General features: G+C 33.2%; 1 protein-coding gene across 1 annotated transcript in view; it reads right to left on the reverse strand.

Annotated features, from left to right (window-relative positions):
- The window catches only part of EPYC (epiphycan), a gene marked incomplete at both ends in the record, with an annotated part of 32,118 nt that extends 17,448 nt beyond the window's left edge, over positions 1 to 14,670 (reverse strand). Inside the window, one exon of the mRNA XM_081310934.1 lies at positions 14,506 to 14,670. Coding sequence (XP_081167060.1) covers positions 14,506 to 14,670 — 165 coding nt within the window. The remainder of the gene's footprint in view (positions 1 to 14,505) is intronic.
- Between the last annotated feature and the right edge of the window lie 4,926 nt (positions 14,671 to 19,596).

Here is a 19,596-nt window from a genome sequence, read left to right on the forward strand (position 1 = left end):
ATAAAGCCTAGAAAAATTGGCTTATGGAAAAGTAGTTTGTTATTGTGGCCAGCACTGTCTGGAGGAAAGAAATATGAAATCTATTGAACATGAACAATATACTAAGGATATCGTCTCTGACACAGAGAAGAAGGGCTTCACTGAAATTCATTCTGTACTCAGCCAAGTAAAATTCTACTGAATAACCCAGCTTTTCATATCTCTTCATTCTGAGAACAAGTGAACACTGTCCTATTTGGGAAATGCCTATTCACATGATAAATTCACAAGTGGATTTTACTGTTTGTATTTTATGATTAATATTATTCTTGGTTGTTACCATTCATAAACCTAGAATCTTATCCAATCACAATTGATTGTGTGCATAGAATTCAGTTGCTAAACCTGAAAGCTAAAAACCCTACCAAGGCCATGTAGCCCTGGAGTATGGTACACTAGGCACTTGGTTGTTCCCTGAAATTGAAAAGTATGATAAAAATATGTTTTAATGTTGACCTAGGATGATTACAAAATACAATCAGAATCTATAATGACTTTATCTTATTTTTATGAGAAATGAATATTGTCTCAGAATGGAACTGCAACTTGGTTCAATGTGATGGGTGAGAGAATTCCATTCCATCTTAGAATTCAGCTAAATTATAGGTTCTGCTTTCTTTAAATCTAGGTTAGGTCATTTGGCTAGTTCTAACCAACTGAATGAAAGAGGAAATGATATGGCATATCTGGTACAAGTCAGTGAAGAGCAAATTTACTTTTTCTACATTACTTCCCTTCCCTAAATCTGTTGGTGAAAGATATCCTTAGACCATTGGACTTCAAGTGGACCATGAAATCTGAAATTGAAGATCGTCAAGTTATACCATAAAAGGAGTTTAGATCTCTGAATCCCTACATGAAGCAAAGTAAAGCTGTTTTCTTTCCCTGGATAGTCATGATTTAGAAAGATATAAAATTTTATTATACTAAGTCACTGGTATCTTGTAGTTATTACAGGTGCTAATGTAACTTGTCTGAATATAGACACTTCTAATTTTTCTTTTCTTATCCAACTCCTATTTACATTGAAAGAATAATTTTTAATATTTTATGGGTTGAATTATGTAGTATATATCATTCACAGTAGAAAAAACAAATGTACCTCTTTTTTCTATATCTTCTCTGATTTCTCATCTATAAGTACTGTTCTATGGTACTAGCTATTTGGAGTAGTATTTACTGAAAATACTATACCATAAAGTTGAAGTCACCATTATTTTAATTCAGTTCTTAAATCTTATCATTTATGATTAATATTATTCTTAAGTTAAAATTAGTGAAGTTATAAAATAAATGTCTGCAAGTTGAATATAAAAATTAGTTAATAGATTTTGTTTACATCAAATAGAATAAAATCATTATAATATTTGATGCTGACTTCCTACATTATCATGTATTTAGGACACACAAATGATTTCTTTTTAGTATTTTCTTCAATCTATCTCAATTTATGGATATTCTTCATAAATTTGTAAATATAAAATGTAATACTTCTTTGTATTAAATGTGGTGTTTGAGTGAAAAATTCAATTCAGAAATAATAGCTCACTTAAAGGTTTCATTTACTCATATCCTCTAATTTTGATCTCTTTGGGACCTCAGTATTATGTGTGTGTGTGTGTGTGTGTGTGTGTGTGTGTGTGTATGTGTATGCAAGCACACATGTTTATTTTCTTATTCCTTTTCATTGCTGTCAGAAAATGGCAATATTCCATTTTTAATTGCCCAAGACATTTTCAACTTCACTTTAATCCCAGATTTTTCAGCACTCCATTCACCATCATCTCTTTAGGCTCTAGAAATTTAAAATGTTACTAATATCTTAGTTTTCTCAAATTATATTATCTATTTCTAATTGAATGTCTCCAAAGAATATCAGTAGGGCACTTTGGCAAATGCTTTAGAAAAATTATCTAATAGTAGAGGTAGATCATGTTCCCTTGTCCCCTTACTGCCCTTGTTCCTCCAGTAAGGATGCCAAAAGGACAATTTAGACAATTTATTGTAGGCTAAAATCAGTAACCTCATTAAGATAGGGGTAAAGGAAGGAGTCAGTCACAGTAATTAAAAACAAAAAGTTGGACTGAAAAACCAATGTATTTGGAAGTTTCCAAACTTCAACTCTTATTTCTGATGGTGTAATTTAAAAACATTTTAAGTTTCAATCTTTCCAACTCTAACACAAAGCAAATTGTTCCTCCTGACATAGCCTTTACTGAGGCACAAAGTATAACAGAACAAAGAAGGGACTCTAAATAATAATCAGTCCTATGATACCATGAGGCAAAAGAAGGGTTATTTTACAAAGGGATCAGAATCTCCTCATTTATTGACTATTAGAAATTTTTGCAGTCGTTAGCATGAAAGAAATCACCCTACCAATGAATGAAGATTGCTGAATAGTGATTTATTGGCCTTGACAACATTAGCCTCTGGGACCTTCCATTTTTCTTTCTGGTACCTAAATTTACTAATCCCTTTATTCTCTATTTTCTCTTTATATTTGTTTCAGATTCAATGTAGTTATACTGGAAGATATTTTTTTAAATATCCTTAATGCATTAGCCTTGATTTGTTTTCAGTTTATGTCTTTAATCAGAGTTTTATATCATAACTCCAAGGAGAATACATTTGAAAGGATTCATCTACCCTTCTTACTACCTTTTAGATACATGTTCCTTGTTTTTATTTTGTTGGGTTTTTGTTGTTGTTGTTTTGTTTTGTTTTGTGTTTGTGTGTGAAATGTGTCAAGGAATGGAGTATATACTATATATTTGCATGAATACCTTTTAACTCTTTATAACCCACCTTGAAAATAAAAAGGGAGATTGGTATGATAGCACTGTTATTTTCTTTTTTGGTTCACCCTTCTGCATCTCTCATTGGCCATCTTGATATTACAATCCAAAAATCATACAACTTGATAGATAAAAACCATCACCAAGCAATAATTTTTTGAGTTATTTCAATACCTTTGTAAAGATGTGAATCTTAAACAACACAGGATAAGTCTCACTGTCTTTAGGAAACTCAAGGCAAGATTTACTAGAACTTGTCCTAGGGATGTAAGAAGAAGAATTTGGTGAATAAGCCAGATTCAATGGAAATTGCTCAGATTAATGGAGGACTAGGTAGGACAATGGTAGTCCAATCCTGGACTAGAAATTAGACCAATGAGAAAATACATAGAAGAAGAATTATCTTACTTAGGTATATAAGAATTTCCTATTTTTTAATAACAAAACTTTTGACATATTCTCAACTATACTTTCTCTAGAGAAGGTGCCACAAGACAACATCTAAAGGACTTTATTAGAAGAACAAAGGTGTTGACCAAGAACACAAGAGAAAATGAAAGAAAGGAAGGCTCCTACCTAGCAAACAGTACTAGAAAAGTAAATGTCTGAATTAACATGCATCTTAGGAATTTGTAAAAGTTCAGTTAAGTGACACTAAAAGAACAACTGTAGGAAATCAAACACAAACCTGGGTCTCATCCAGAAATATTCTGGTTTCAGTGTTCTGGGATGTGGATTAGGCCTTCAGATTTCTAAATGCTCTAAAAGTGATTCAAATATGTAGCCAAGGAAGAGAATAATTGCAACAGAGAGTGACTTATCCTACAGAATAGGATGGGGGGGGGCGGGTAGAAATGCTAATTAAATGTTGGGACATAGAAATTCTTAGAAAAGACTTGATGAGAATGTGGTAGAGGGTTGTTTTTCACTAGTTCTCCCCAAGGCACTGGCTTTAGAAATACCAACAGCATCTTTATTCAGGAATCTGCTGAGGTTGAATCCCTAGCTGAAAAAAAAAAGAAAAAGAAAACATGAAAAATGGGGTACATTTTTGGTAGATAGAATTCTTGAGTTCCATCACAGGAGGCAAGTGGGAAAGCCATCATGTCCATCTAGAGAATGCTCTTGGCTGAAAGTTCTTGACCATGAGTCTGTCACCTGATAGAATACACACTCAATGCAGCCTCAGGTGCCAGAAACACAGGACTTGCCAGGAAATTGGGAATTCAAAGACTTGGGATATGCAGAAAGAAAAAGAATATTCAGGTAAGATCTGGTGACTGGATTGTCACCATTATATATTTATACACTGTTAGAAATCAGGAAGATCTCGAGTGCTACTCTAAAAGAAGAGAATGTTGTCAAATCAGGGTAGGGGTTCCTAGTTCAGTGTTTTTCAATTAGGGTTAATCAAAAAGACCTGGAGCCCTTGGTAAATCGCTGGTCACTGGGTACCATCTCTAGCTTCATTCCTTGGTCTGAAGTGGGACCTGAGTTTTGGCATTCCTAACTAGCTCTCAGGTAATGCAGGTCTTCCTGGTCAAGGATGACACTTATAGAGCATTGCCTCTGTCCAAAACCCATACACTCAACAAACTTTGGGAAAGTCAAAATAAATGATGACACTGTGTTTAACCAAAGTTTGTTGAGTATATGGGTTGTGGACAAAGGCAATGGATATGAACTTATCAACATCTGAATGAAGCTAAACTGAGATTTTTTTGTGTGTGTCTTCTGACTTCAGGTTTCATTAAGTCTCTTCTTGGTTCTCTGGCTATACTATCTACTGGTTTCTGGGAATATAATTTTGCCTAAATAGAACTATTTTAGGGAATAAAGAATAATTTGTCCTTTATAATGATGAGGGTAGGGTTCATGTTATGGTAATATTGTGTGTATGGTTGAGGCTTCAAATATGAAGGTTATAGACAAATTGGTAATGAAGTAATACAATTTGTGTACCATTGAATGAACTATAACTGTAGGAATCTACTCAGATAGTAGTTACTAAAAGAATCCAGCTTGACCTAAGCACTAAGGATCCATCCAACTGAGATGAAGCAAAGGAATTGAGGAAGAGGAATTATATAGGCAAGAAGCATATAAGGCAAGAAATCTAATTTTTTGCCCAAATCCTTTAAGATCTGTACAAAATTAGTATATTTGCAAGATGTATTAGTCTGTTTTTCATTGCTATAACAAAATACTTGAGGTTGAGTGATATTAAAGAAGCAAGGTTTATTTAGTTCACAGTTTTGGAGGTTGAAAGTTCACGAATAAGAGACCCTATATCCTTAATCTCTGGTGAGGTCCTGGAGGTTGAATGGTATTGCACTTGGAGCATGTGCAAAAGAAAGAGATCACATGGTGAGTCAGGAAGCCAGAGAGACCACGAAGGAACATATCATGCATTTTTATAAAAATTTTCTTGTGACAACAACCAAGATCTCACAAGGACTGGATTAGTTCTTTCTGAGGGCAGCACCTTCAGTGATCTAACTGTCCTCCTCTGGGCCTCACCTCTTTAAAGTCTCTCATGCAACTGTCAACACAGGAACTCTTGAGGATACACTCAAACCATGACAGGCATTAATCTGTAGTCTTTAGTCTCTCCTCAAAAACTTCATAGAGGTAGGGGTTAATTTATAAATTTGTGTTATCTTTACATTTCTGAAATTATAATGAAATATCGTTGTTTAGCATTTTATTTCATTGCAGAACTTCTCATGGGCTCTTTTTGTCTCAATATAATTGTATGTAGAACTTACACTGAAAGAGTGAACTCTCAATCTTGTGGACAGAGAGGACTTTGAGATAGATTCATTGATGTGTTCTGTGATCTATTTCAAAATCTTCTGGAATCAAAATGTACATACTTAAGAATTGTGATGGGTATGGGCCTAGGTCAATGAATGTGGGAACATGACTATCCTAAAAATGGTCTGATTTCCTCTTTTGGAAGGGAAAGCCCCTCTGGACTTAGTGGCTGAGCCTAATGCCTTGATAAAACGTCCTGGAGAATAGGGCATCAAGGAAAAAGAATGACTATTCTGTTCATCTTCCTTTTTGGGCAAATTGCCTGCCTGCCAAGAACACATCCCATGTAGCAGATTTACTGGGACAGGTTTTGTCCTGAGACCCAGGGTTGATCAGCACTTTCTCCCACTGATGGAAGTTTGATTTCTGGAGATTTCTATTTAGAAGTCCATACATGCTTTGCACTTATGTCATATATTTCAAGCTAGCCTTTATCAATATTAAGGGGTATATTTTGAGATCTATTTGTCTAAGTTTCATTCATCTCAAACAATCCTGAAATGAGGCAAGGCATAGCTGAAGTGTGTCCCTGAAAGTCTAACACTTATTTCCTAGAAAAACTTCAATATTATATATATCTCTATGGGTCACAATATAAAACAGTATGCATTTTAATATGTGCCTGACTATTGGCTTCATATTATGGTCCCAAATTTTATTTTCCCTTGCTTTTCTTTCATAATTAATTTCTTTTTGTCATCTCATGATGTGATATAACATGCAATATATAATGTAAACTATTATATTTTTGAGATATAATACAATATGGTCTATAGTAATATACTTTCTCTGTTGTTTTTGTAATAGATCCATTGAATTCATATTTATATTTTTATCTTTATGTATTTGTGTATATATTACAACATGTGTTTCTGCAAAGTGCCCTTAAATGCTATATTTAGAAAAGGTGGGAGATAATCACACAAGCAAAATTCTTCATGTCTCAGATTAGATATCATATCTTTGACTAATGAGAGATTCAGGGACACAATTCCCCAGCATGCATATTTTGAGTGAACCCTTATAAATATTCCAAACATAATTATATCTTGCTTGTGTATGTGTATTTTACATGTATCATTTTCCCATTTCCTCCATTGTATTAAAACAAAGACTAATAGACTGAGAGTAGAGAATAATAAGAGGGACTTGATCTAATGAATCCACCCCAAATCCTGGCTCTCAGCAGCAGATTGCTAAATTCTAAACTGAACCTAAACACAAAGGGAGGTTCTCTTTCATGGTGGCTAAAATCCCACCCCATCCATTAAGGCATTTGTCATCACCAGTGTGTAAGCTTCAGTGGCTGTTAATTGAATGATTCCACTGGAAAGTTATTTACATATTAAAGCAAGCCCTGTATTAAACAGCTAGCATGCTTATCTTATTTAATCCTTAAAAAGTGTGTTATAAATAGGAAGCCAGGGCTCAAAGTGGTTGTATGACTTGTCTGAGGTCACGTGGTTGGTGTGATCCGCTTGGACCCACATTTATGGACTCTGATTCCAGAGCCTGTGTTACTCAGCACTGTGACAGAAGGTTTCCAACAAAGAAATGGATTACACCCCAATGCAATCGTTTTTCCTTCCATTCTGTACATTGTACACGTTTAACAGTCTGCTTGCCCAGGCAAAGTCAGATTTAGAAACAAATATCTTCACCTACTTATTTAGTTGAGGACAACTATCATGCCAGTAAAATTCCTGACCAGTATGCTCAAGTCTTTAGCAGATAACATTAAATAAATGAATAAATAAGTACTTAAATAAATAAATTAGAGGTCTGTTTTCCATTGTATTTATTTATTATTGGGGGGGAAAGTATTTGAAACCCTTTGTATCATTTGCAGGTTAACTTAAGTACAGACCAAGGTTTTTCTTAAAGTAATGAAATTTTGAATTTAACTGTTTTTCCAAATTATTTTACACAGTTGAATAAGTCTTGAAACTATTCCTCATTGTTACCATTGTATCAACAATTGGCTTTGAAGCTGTTAAAAGGCTCTATACTATTCAGCCAAGATTACTAAAGGTGTACTCTTATGAGTTTTGCATGTGGCATGTAATTATGTTAAGCACATGGAATTCTGCTTTAAACATGAAAGTGGTGCTCAAATTTATTTGAGTGATCTATATTAGCGATTTAAAAGTATGTGGCCATGAACACCTGGCCATAAAAGTTGTATTTTATTTTCTATTTTATCTTGAAAATGGAAGAAAAGAATGTGTTTGGCAAAGATTGTGCCCTATTTCTGACAAAACCACATAAAGTTTTGAATGACCATCTTACCTCTCAAATAGTCTGACAGCTAAAGGATCTTTCCATATTGTATCAATTAAAATCACTTGAAAATTGCTGTTTTCTGATTGCTAGAAATTATATTGCATAATTTCAGAGAAAATAAATCTTAATATTGGAGACAGGTAAGAGATGTCAAAATTACAGGAAAAAAAAAAAGCAGAAAAATAATGGAGGCTTTAAATGTCAAAGTCTGCTTTGGAGTGAAAAAAAAAAAAATATCTGGCCTAAATTTTACTGTGAAACTGACTAGCTGAATAACCTTGAATAATGTTATGGTCCTCATTCATTCTTAATAACTGGGTAAATAATATCTTCTTTCCAGGGTTAGTGTGAATTCACTTATGATTATTTTCTCATAAATAACATATAATACAAATACAAAGAGGTCACTGAAAAAGTTTTCAGTGTCCCCCCCCCCAATGGGTCTTCATTATTGTATGTTCTTTGTTGCTTCATTTTTAAAGTTTTCAAATAGTTTAAAATAAGAATCAAATGTTTTTAAAACAGTCACATGGAAGGTCTATCAGAAAGCAACATTAAAAGTGCATCAACAGGGGCTGGGGATGTATGTGGCTCAAGCGCACTTGCCTGGCATGCGTTCGGCCAGGGTTCGATCCTCAGCACCACATACAAACAAAGATGTTGTGTCCGCCGAAAACTAAAAAAAATATATATATATTAAAAAATTCTCTCTCCCTCTCTCTTTAAAAAAAAAAAGTGCATCAACAAAATTCTTTTCTCACTTCCTCCACAGTATCTTTAATGATGAGAGATTAGCTTTTATTTTTCACTGTATTCAGAAAACAATATTTAATAGAGATTGATAAGAGTTAAAATTTCTCCCTCCATTACGAGGTGCCTAACATGCAAACCATATGTTTGATATGTTAAAATACACTGTACGTATTGGCCAAAGTGAGATATAATTCTAAATAAAAGTACTATATAACCTTTGTCACCCAGAAAAAAATAGTAGAAATATTAGTAATTTAAGTACTTCTGTTCTTAAAGTATAGAGGTAAGTGTTGATATTGTGATTTAATTTTAATAAAGCTCTATATGAATTTATTACATTCATAAAATCTCGAGTGAAGATCCCTTTTATATGTAATCATGTAAAATGAACTTTGTAATTATAAATATTCCAGAATTAGCTGGATTCTTCTTAAGCAATTTCTGGTATTACAGTGAACCAATAAGATCATTTTAATGATACCACATTACAATGATCACAGGAAAAAAAGGGACCATTCCTCAGTTGTTGGTTGGTACAATGGATTTCATTGAGTTCTCTCCCATTCTTAAAACTGTGTGTCAAATTCATTTGCATCCCTTTGAAGAAACTTACATAGCTTCATCGTATCCCAGTGTTATTTTTTCAAATGTAATTTTTTATAAGTACAGTTTTACACAATCTATTCATTTGTTCTCTTCATGAAGAAGAAAATTTGGCCTCAATTTGAAGATCAGTGGAGGAGTATCAGCCAGAAAAATATCCCTCATGCAATAAATTTCCTGTAGAAATTTTTTTATTACAGTTCCTTTATATAGCATTGTTGTTATTTACTTGTGAATGCATACCCTATCACATTCTAGGAAGCACATGCGTCAGTTATAAAATAACTTAAGATAATGCTTCAAAAACTATTCATGAGAACTGAGGGTGGTAAGAAAACAAAAGTGGAGGACTTTGTATGAAACCAGGAAAGAATGAAGTAAAAATTGGGCTCCAGATTCCTGAAAAGGCAAGGTTAAAATGACAAGCACAATCAGTTACATGATACAGAGCCCCCCAAACAAACACCCTCTACCTCCATTACCATGCATATAATTGAGTGCTCCATAGGGCTCCATAGTAGAATATTTCTTGATGTTTATTGAAGATATAGGAATACTATAGGTGAAATTAAGTAAAAGTAACTATATAAGGCTAGGTTAATGGAGTATGGTTGAGGAGAAGTTTCATTTTATGGAGTCAAGGAAATTGTTCTGGAGAAATGTTAGTGCACATCTCTCAGAAGAGCTCCATAAGTTTTAATATTGGCATTGAGCACACTGCTGGGAAAAGACACTACTCATGGGCACATCCAGTGGTTTTCTTAGTAAACAATTTGAAGCCGTCTCCAACCTAAGAGAAATAGACTATCAACATCCCATAAGCTAAAGGAAAAAAAAAATGGAATCAGTAGAGAATCTCCTCCATCAAAAGCACAATCTCAACTTAAACCACTCAAAGATTATTGACTTTTGAAAAATATGACTTTTGACAAACCCCTTAAGACAAATAGAAAAAAAATAGTGTTTCCTTAGATCACTTAGGCCATTTTCCAGAACTTAAATGTATCTTGGAGAATGCCTATTCATAATTATTCATAATAAAGTAGTCTTAAGTCATTCCTCCTTATAATAATTAGATAATAGTGTCAGTTATCTGAAAAGGTTACTTCTAGTTCATGTTATGCACACAGAGCAGAATGCTCTTCTTTCTCTTTTAGGAATGTTAGACTACATGGCATTCAGTTCAATTAAAAAAAATTCAAGTTAAAAGAGCAATTTGAAAGGTAGAAATTGGAGGGAGGATAATGCAGCTTTCATTACCCTGCTGGGAAATTATGCTTTGATATAAGAAGGCTGTATCACCATGACTGTATATCATTTATGTTTAATCTTAGTTAAGTTACTTAATTCCTCTTATTTTAAATATCCTCATTCTAAGGGAATAATGGCAGCACTAATAATTTTATGTGATAAATAAATGAGATAACATGCGAATGCCCAATAGTACCTAACACATAATAAGTGTTCACTCAGGATTGTTTGTCAGAAAAAAAGTTCATATTTTGATCATATCATCTGTAACCAATTCCTGCATACCAGTAAATTTATCCACTGGGTAGTATACAGCACTATAATGGAATTGTTAATTCTAAAGCTGGAATTTAACCAATAATTCAATGGATCCATGATTTTATTAGAAATCATTAAGTAGTCTGCATACTATTGCTGCATACAATTTTTAAAGAATGTAATACTTCACTGGCGTTTCCTGGCAACTGATATGGTAATGAATATATCACTACCAGCAGAAATCAGAAAACCACAATTGAGATTCTAACAGTGGTTTTTTGGTGCTAATAGTTTTTTGTCCTATTGACTAGTTTAAATTACTGGGCTCTCAAACAACAAACTTGGAGCAGTATAATTAAAATTTGATTTTGAGAAAAATTTAAGTTATTATATGGTATATTAGTTTTCTACTACTGCATAACAAATTGCTATAAATTCAGCAACATACAACTATATCCATTTTTTTAGCTCACAATTTCTGTGGGTCAGAAGTCTAGGGCTGGCCTGTTCAGGATCTCAAAAGGCCCAAATTAATTTGATGTCCATGGCTGGGATGATATGTCGAATTCTCCATCTTTCCTCTATCTCTAGAACTATGGTCCAGATAAGATGGCTGCGTATCAATTTTATTCCATCATCTAAAAGCCTTCTGCTCTCCTTAACTTTTATCCTCAATATATCCATCTCCAAAGCCAGAAATAATGTCTTTTTGTGCTTTGGATTTTGTCCCTGATATCAGGTGCTTACTTAAAGGGCTCATGGGTATGTCAGGCCCACCTAGGTAATCTCTGTTTCTTAAATTCAACTCCAACATGAACATATCCTAATTACAAGTTGTAAATCTCAATGTTTCCATGATGCTAAGTACTATATAAGGAATGTGCTTAGGATGTGCTTTCTTAAGGGACATCTTAGAATTCTGCCTATGATATATTTCAAAGGTCTTAAGGATTAATCAGCCAATGCCTAAACCAAAGGGCCTACCTACTACTTTGGCCTGAGATACCAAGTCTTATAATGTATAAGAAAAAAACTGAAATATATTTTAGAAGCATTTTATCCCATTAATTAACAATTTTAGCATATAAGGTTCATTTTCTATAGATAAGATAAATTCAAGGCTAAAATAGGCAGAAATATACCTTTGACATTGAGGATAAAAACTAAACAATATGATAATCCCATCATTCCCATGTGCTTTATTTACCATGACTTTCTTCACCAACTGTACCGAATATGGGCATATTGTCATATTGAGGCAGAAGTTTCATATAGGATCAAGAATATGTGAAACAAATAGCCTTAATTCCTAAAGATGAGATAAATTAGCTTTCCGGGAGACAGAAAAATGGATTTCTAAGATTAGATTCAAGAAATTCATGATAGGAATTCTAGGTTCTAGAATCTACCCATATGATTACATACATTGGCTTTATTTCACAGTCTTCCATATGGAATTTTATACTAGCTCTTTGCCTACAAAACAATATATATTAATACTTTGTCAATATATAAACTGAAGTTCTAAATTTTGTTCTGCAAGTCATTTATGTACCTCTGACATATTGCTTTTCTATTGTTTTCCATAGGTAGTGGGTGAGAGGTTCGGTTTCTTTTTGCAAGATTTTTAAAATTCGAGTTTCCATTTAAAAACTTATGTATAGTTTTTTAAAAAAAATACATTATTTTTATTATAGTATTTGTATATTCATATCTAGATCTAGGTCATCATTTTTCTATAAACCAGTTTTCTGTTGATGAATTCACCATAAGGGATTAAGTCAAGAATAAATAATATATTTTGTTTAGCCATAGGAATTATTATGACGGTCTGGAGCCCTCAACTATTAAGGATACTAAATTTTACTAGAGCTAGAATTTTCTAGGAAGAATTCTGTGCCAATTTAGGAATGTTTGTACAGGGTATGGGCTGGGGCATATAATGATACACTGCCACATATTTAGTATCCTGCAGGAATTTGTTATTTCAGAATATGCATATTCCAAGGAAAAGGCCTATAATAATTTTCTTTGTATAGATATGTTTATTAGCTTCAATTTTTTGATAGCAACAAAAACAACAGTACCTCCTGAGAATATCTGAGGCTTCATGGGCAATAAAATTGATCTTGATAGCAAGGCAAGGAACAGGTTAAAAAGTTCTGAAGGCAAAGCTCAACTGCTCCCCAATTTTGACTAGAAAACTTTGGTCCCAAGCAGTATTTCTTCTATTGTGCATTTGGTCTACTGAAACAAACAAATAGAAACCTTGAATCCACTTCTCATCTCTACTCAAAGGATTTATTAATAGAAACCATCAAACAAACCACTTTGAACTTATAGCTTACTTTTTCTATAGAATGGTAAATAAATTGGAAGTAAAATATTTAATGTGGTCAATAAATGCATACATGCACTGAAGGGTTTTTTAAATGAATAATTATAAAGGAGCAAGACAGATGAGTTGACTACATTGACTCCACATTGATGTCTTAGATTAGAGATATAGAATCTACATAGAGAAAGATTGGTGGTAATGACCATAAATCTCATAAAGCACTTTGACATAAGAGAAACCAAATGGTGAAGTGAATTCAACAGGGAGGAGTATTAATAAATATTTAGGGGAAAAAAAGAATCACAATCAAATATACAGATGAAAATTGATCTGTTTTTGAACGTAAAGTTTTATTAAGAAGAGGAAGCAGACCTAAGAGATAAAGATTGGGTAGGAGCAATAATAATCAGAATGAAAGGATCAGAGAAGGAGGAAGAGAAAGAGAGAGAGAGGGAGAGAAAAGAAAAATAAGATGACTCATAAGATCATCATATTGTGAAAATCTGACTCACTTTAAAGGCAACATAAACAATGTTGAAAATCCGTATTCTCTCTTTTATAAAGATAAATCTAAGTTCTGTGTAAGTTAAACATGATGATTTTTAAAAAATATTTTATCCCATGTTATTAAAAGTAATTTTTCTAAGATGTACACTTGAAAAACTGCCCACATTGTGTTATGATTCTTTAAAGGTGATGTAATTTCCCTTGTTGTTTAATGATAGTTTTTGTCAATGCTATACATTAATCATAGTCCAGGATTTCAAGGTCTGTTTGCTTTCTGATTCACAATAATTATCCTGTATCCTTCAGTTATACAAAAAGTCCAGAATTTAATTATAACATGTCACATCAGATTTGCGCAGTGGGTTGCAGCCTAGCTAGTACCTACACGATTTGGGGGGAGATAGTCAGTCATTCAGAGAAGCACATACTCCTGGGAGGCAGTGTAGTTCCAAACCATGGGCCTTTCTCTGTTTTCTTTTTATTTTCTCATTTGTTTTAGTCTCACAACTTCTTTGCTCCAAACTCTCCTCTAAACTGCATGTATGTTATTGTAACCCTTCTTACCCTGGCTTACTATCTTTTCTTCCAATTTGTTCTGTTATAATGTGACAGAAACTCCTTTTTAAAAAATATTTAGTGAGAAGATTTGAAGAAAAGAGAGTAAATTGCAAGAAAATAAGATTGTCCCAGTGCTAATCCTAAAAGAGTGAATATATTCTGTAGAAAATATTCCTATGAAATTATTAACATAAAACTTCTCCACTTAAAAATTAGCACAAATCTATTTGAAGAGAACACACCTCAATCATCTCTCATTTGATGCCTTTACAAGTCTCAAGGGTGGGAACAATCAATTACCTCTACTTGATCAATAGGAAGGTGTTCATAATTGTATAAGGTTTCCAGGTCTTCCAAGGTGGCATCATAGGTTTCTGAGTCATAGTTGATGGGCACTGGAGTTGGGGCAGGCACAGCAACATCAAAGATGACAAGTCCCAGAACAAGTCTTGCTAACATTTTCATCTTTTAAATTCTCCTAGTCATAAAATATTAAAATGCATAAATATTTAATTGATAATAGCTTTGAAAGGGTTTTTACCAAATAGAAATGATAAATCAATGTCAGCATCAAGGGTCTCAAGCTGGTTGCTTTCTTTATATGGATAATTTATAAACAATTTATAAACATAATACATGAAATTGGATGGCTTTGGAGGACCACTGGTACCAGCTGTTCAAATTAATTCAAAAAATTACATTTTCACAGTAGATTTTTTCAATTTTAGAAAGACTGATTTTAAGATATGGAGAAAATAGGATGGAGAAAGATTGTGAGACACTTATTCATTAAATACTTTACAGTATCTCAAGAGTTTTATAATTCCATAAGCATTAAGACTCCTCAACTCTGGGATATAGAGTTGATGATAAAGATGATGATGATGACTACAACGGTCACATCATTGACAGTTGAGGAAAATGAGGCATAGTAGTCTACAGATATACAATGAAGAACTCTTTCTTGTACATTTGAGCCTAAATCTTGCTCCAAAACAAAATAGTAAGAAAACTTTCACTTATTCTCTGTTGATTCTGAGTATCTAAATACATAAATTAATATTTAATGCAATAGCTTTCAAAATGTTCTTAACTAAATGGAGCAGAAAATTATTTTTCCTGCCGTCCTTAGCATTTTATTTAAATTCTTAGTAGCTATCAAAGTTTTAAATGTGGAATCAATTGGAATACATGTCTAAATTCACTATTTGGCAACATTCCCTTAGAGAAGGATCTGCACACACATAGGATTAGAAAAATCCTTTTTAAAATTCTTTAGTAAGCACCATTTTTATCTTCCATGATAACATGAATGTTAAAATTTTTTTCAGGGGGGTTCAATCAAGATTTAATAATTTTAATTATTTTAGTTCTGTATGTAGTCCTTTGAATGCATTTAGTTCAGGCTTCATTTTAAACATTTCAGTTGGGTCTATCAAACATGTTACCTATGATCAATTATTCAGCAGGCAAAGTATTGTAAAACTTTTTTCAGTCATGTCTTAGTTTTAAAGAGTTTGTATTTTGGATACACTTCTTTTTTTTTTAGAGTTTTTTTTTTATTGGTTGTTCACAACTTTACAAAGCTCTTGACATATCATACTTCATACATTAGATTGAAGTGGGTTATGAACCCCCAATTTTACCCCAAATGCAGATTGCAGAATCATGTCGGTTACACATCCACAATTTTACATAATGCCCTATTAGTAATTGTTGTATTCTGCTACCTTTCCTATCCCCTACTATCCCCCCTCCCCTCCCCTCCCTTCTTCTCTCTCTACCCCATCTACTGTAATTCATTTCTCTCCTTGTTTATTTTCCCATTCCCCTCCCAACCTCTTATATGTAATTTTGTATAGCAATGAGGGTCTCCCTTCATTTCCATGCAATTTTCCTCATCTCTCCCTTTCCCTCCCATCTCATGTCACTGATTAATGTTACTCTTTTGGATACACTTCTTGAGTTCACTGTAAGAACAGTGCATGTGGTGTCAGTACCATGCATGCATATAAAAGGGAATTCATGATAAATATTACTTTTAAACTTGAATGCATTGGCAGACAAATTGACCTTCAGTGACTTGAAAGAAAGTCTTTATGAAGCAGGTTTAGGCAGAAGGATATGAAATTCCTCTGAGAATAAGAAGCAGTACAAGGAGCTCCTTTTTATCCCTCCTATACTTTCTTCAAATATTTTTTTTTTACTCACACTGGATAAACTCAGCCTCTATTTCACTGGCTTTTGCAGGATTGCAGATTTGGCACTGTTCAGTGATTACCAACAAAGTCCTACTTAATAAAACAGTATGATTTACAAATCTTCCATGAACTCTTCTCTAGTATTCAAGTAGGAAGCACTAATAGTAGCCACTAGCCTGAAACAATATTTTCCTTGTATATTTCTGGAAACTTCCATTGTTCAAAGAAATCATGCACTTGCTGATATCATTTCATACTCTATGTGTAATTATAAAAGGCTGAATATCAGAGTTTACTTGCATTTCATCTGTCTCATAAAACTATCAGCAATAAGGCTATCTGGGTGAACCTTAAATATGTGAAGGGCATCTATTTGTTTATTTTAAAAACTAAATTAATACTTAATGTAGTTTCTTAGTTGGAAATTTGAATTTGTTGTTCAATTTGAACCATTCCAGACTAATTTGAAAATCTATGCTTATTTAAAGATTTAGAATATTTAGTTAAAAAATATTTAGTTAAAAAAGTAATTCTAAATACATAATGCTATATGATCACATTCAACACCTGAATTATCATTGCTTTCTCCCTTTGCATAATATTTCAATCAATATTAATCAATAGTGCCTGTATCTACTGCCAAAAGTTGTGGTCTATGTCAGAGCTCTTGATTTAAGGCATACATTGGAAATTACTAGAATTTTATTGGCATCTGTTATAAGTATTAAGGTAAACAATTTTCCCCATGTTATTAATTCCTAACCTAATTCAGAATTTTGGATTTTCCAAGAATAATATAAATATAACATCAACAGCAAAACAAAACCATATTCATTGGATCAGAGTTTACAAGGAGATATTAAAACAAGGTTAATTATTTTTTAAAGGTTGTTATAGCAAGGGAAAAAAAGTCTCTAACCCAAGAAGAAAGCAAGTGTGAAAACTTACCTTTGGCTCCCACTTGGTGAAATGGCAGTGTGACTGAAGATGTAGAGCCAGTGGTATTTGCCCCTGACCAATGGATGTGAATTCTGGTCTGTGGGAGGTGGAATATAACACTCAACTTTCTGTTTGGAAAAGCTAACCTTGAGAAATCCTTCTCAGTCTTTAAAAACCCCAAATTAGTTTATAGTCACCCAAACTAAGCAGCAGAATCCAAATTACATAGTATATAAAGCTCCCAAAATTATGCTAATTAAGTTATAATGCCCATGTTTTACCTTTTAAAATTTAAGTGGAAAACGTTGGTTTTAATATGTCTCATCTATAACGAATTCAACAATTATGAAAGGATGTTAATATATGTAGGGGTACTATAGATAAGCATTTCATAAATGTTCTAATGAGAAATAATTTTCTTAAACCTTGCATGTTTTCAGTTACCTTCTTCACTTTTCATTAATGTTAGTTGAAATTCAGTAAATGTTACAAAAGCTTTACCTGTTTAATTTTGGGTATGTAAAAAAAGATACCTAAATTAGTTTGATTGCCTGGAATGCTTTGATAGCAATGAACAATGAACCTTTTGCATAAAATTCTCAAAATATGTAGAAATAAAGGCTAAATATGATCCCAGTGTTCTGAGGGGAAAGAAAGGCTCTTTTTTCTTCACTCTTTTATCTACCAGAGCCAAACAAATCAAATTACATAAAAAAAAATTCCTCTCTGAATTCAAGACTTGTTATAGGTTCTTGATACCTATTGTGGTTTGTGAAACTGAGTTTTATTACAGTTATGGAGAAGGAAAAATGTGTATTGCATTTCTATTGTTCACTTTTACACTGTTCTAGAGAAAAATGAAATCTGTATCATACATTCTGGTGTATTTTATATAAATCTAGGATTCAGGTACTTACTATGCATCAAGAATTATTCCCCCAGGACCACAATGAGTAAGTACACTGAATTTTGAAAGCAAGTTTGGTTCTGCACAAAGTGTTGGGTGAGAAAAAGTTGGTCTTCTGGATTCTCTCACTCCCCTTTCTACTTCTCTTCCAACTTTTCCTGTCCCCAAAACATCTTTATCTATCTGGTCTATTCTAACACTCTGATTCATTGATACCCATCAACGAATCCTGCTTCCAAATGATCAGTTCTCAGTGTGCATTAGTGTTTGGGGGACCAATTTTATTTAGAATGGAACTAGTGATAGTGAATAGGGCTTGAGGCTTACCAGACATCTCAAAAAAGTAATGAGGAGGTCATGGAGGCAGGGACTTCATCCTGACATCTTTAAGTTCTCACCACATCATACACAAGCCACTGTTAGAAGCATTGCTGGAAAGAGCCCTAAATCCGTGTTCCTAAATTAGCCAGTTCTAAGTAGCAACAAGCTCTCACATTGAGTTAAGTGACTTCATATATTATTGTTATTTTTCTCAACACATTCTTAAGCAGAATCACTATTCACAGATTGTAAAACTGAGACTCTGATTTTAAATGATCCAGAATTACATGTGACACAAAGTAAAAGCCAAGTTGGGTTTTCTGTGGGTTGAATCCCCATATGAGGGATATGGTGACTAATAAAGGTTCTGGTAGCTCTTGGCTTCTTGGATTCTATTTCAAGGCTTGTTTACCTGTCACTAGCTTTTAGGAGTTTTTGATAGTTTATAATAAAAACATCTAATAGAATATCCCTGAAATACCTGACACTTATTTTTCTTTCCTCTTTCACTAATCTAATTCTTTATGCATACTTTCAGGTGACAGAGAAGTGGGATATATGATATGTCCCATTTGCTTTTTGCAAGCCTCTAGTTTATCATATAAAATTATTTCCAGAAATATTTCCTACTATCCTTTGTTGAATTTTTGGTGTTGAAATGATGTCTTCCTTAGGCTTTGAAACACTATCTACTAATGAAGTTGAAGTCCCATTTTCATGTCAATTTAAAAGTCAAACTACTTGTCTTATTAAAAGATGAAAACAAATTTTAATTCTTCAAACTTTTGTTCTTCCAACTAAATAAGACTTTCACCTTTCTTTATGCAAAATGATAACTTCTTACATCATTTCTCTTGGTCTTACTTGGACTCTCTCCAACATTTTAAAATCTATTTTGAACTGGGAGAGCTCAAGGTTCCAACAATCTCATGAGGACCTAATCTCTACTGAGTGGTAAAGAAGGATTAATGACAAGTTCCAGCTTATTTTGTCCCTGGGAAATATCTTCCCTTCACATGATAA

The sequence above is a fragment of the Spermophilus citellus genome (genome assembly GCF_964194105.1).
Source record: "Spermophilus citellus genome assembly, chromosome: 10".
NCBI lineage: Eukaryota > Metazoa > Chordata > Mammalia > Rodentia > Sciuridae > Spermophilus > Spermophilus citellus.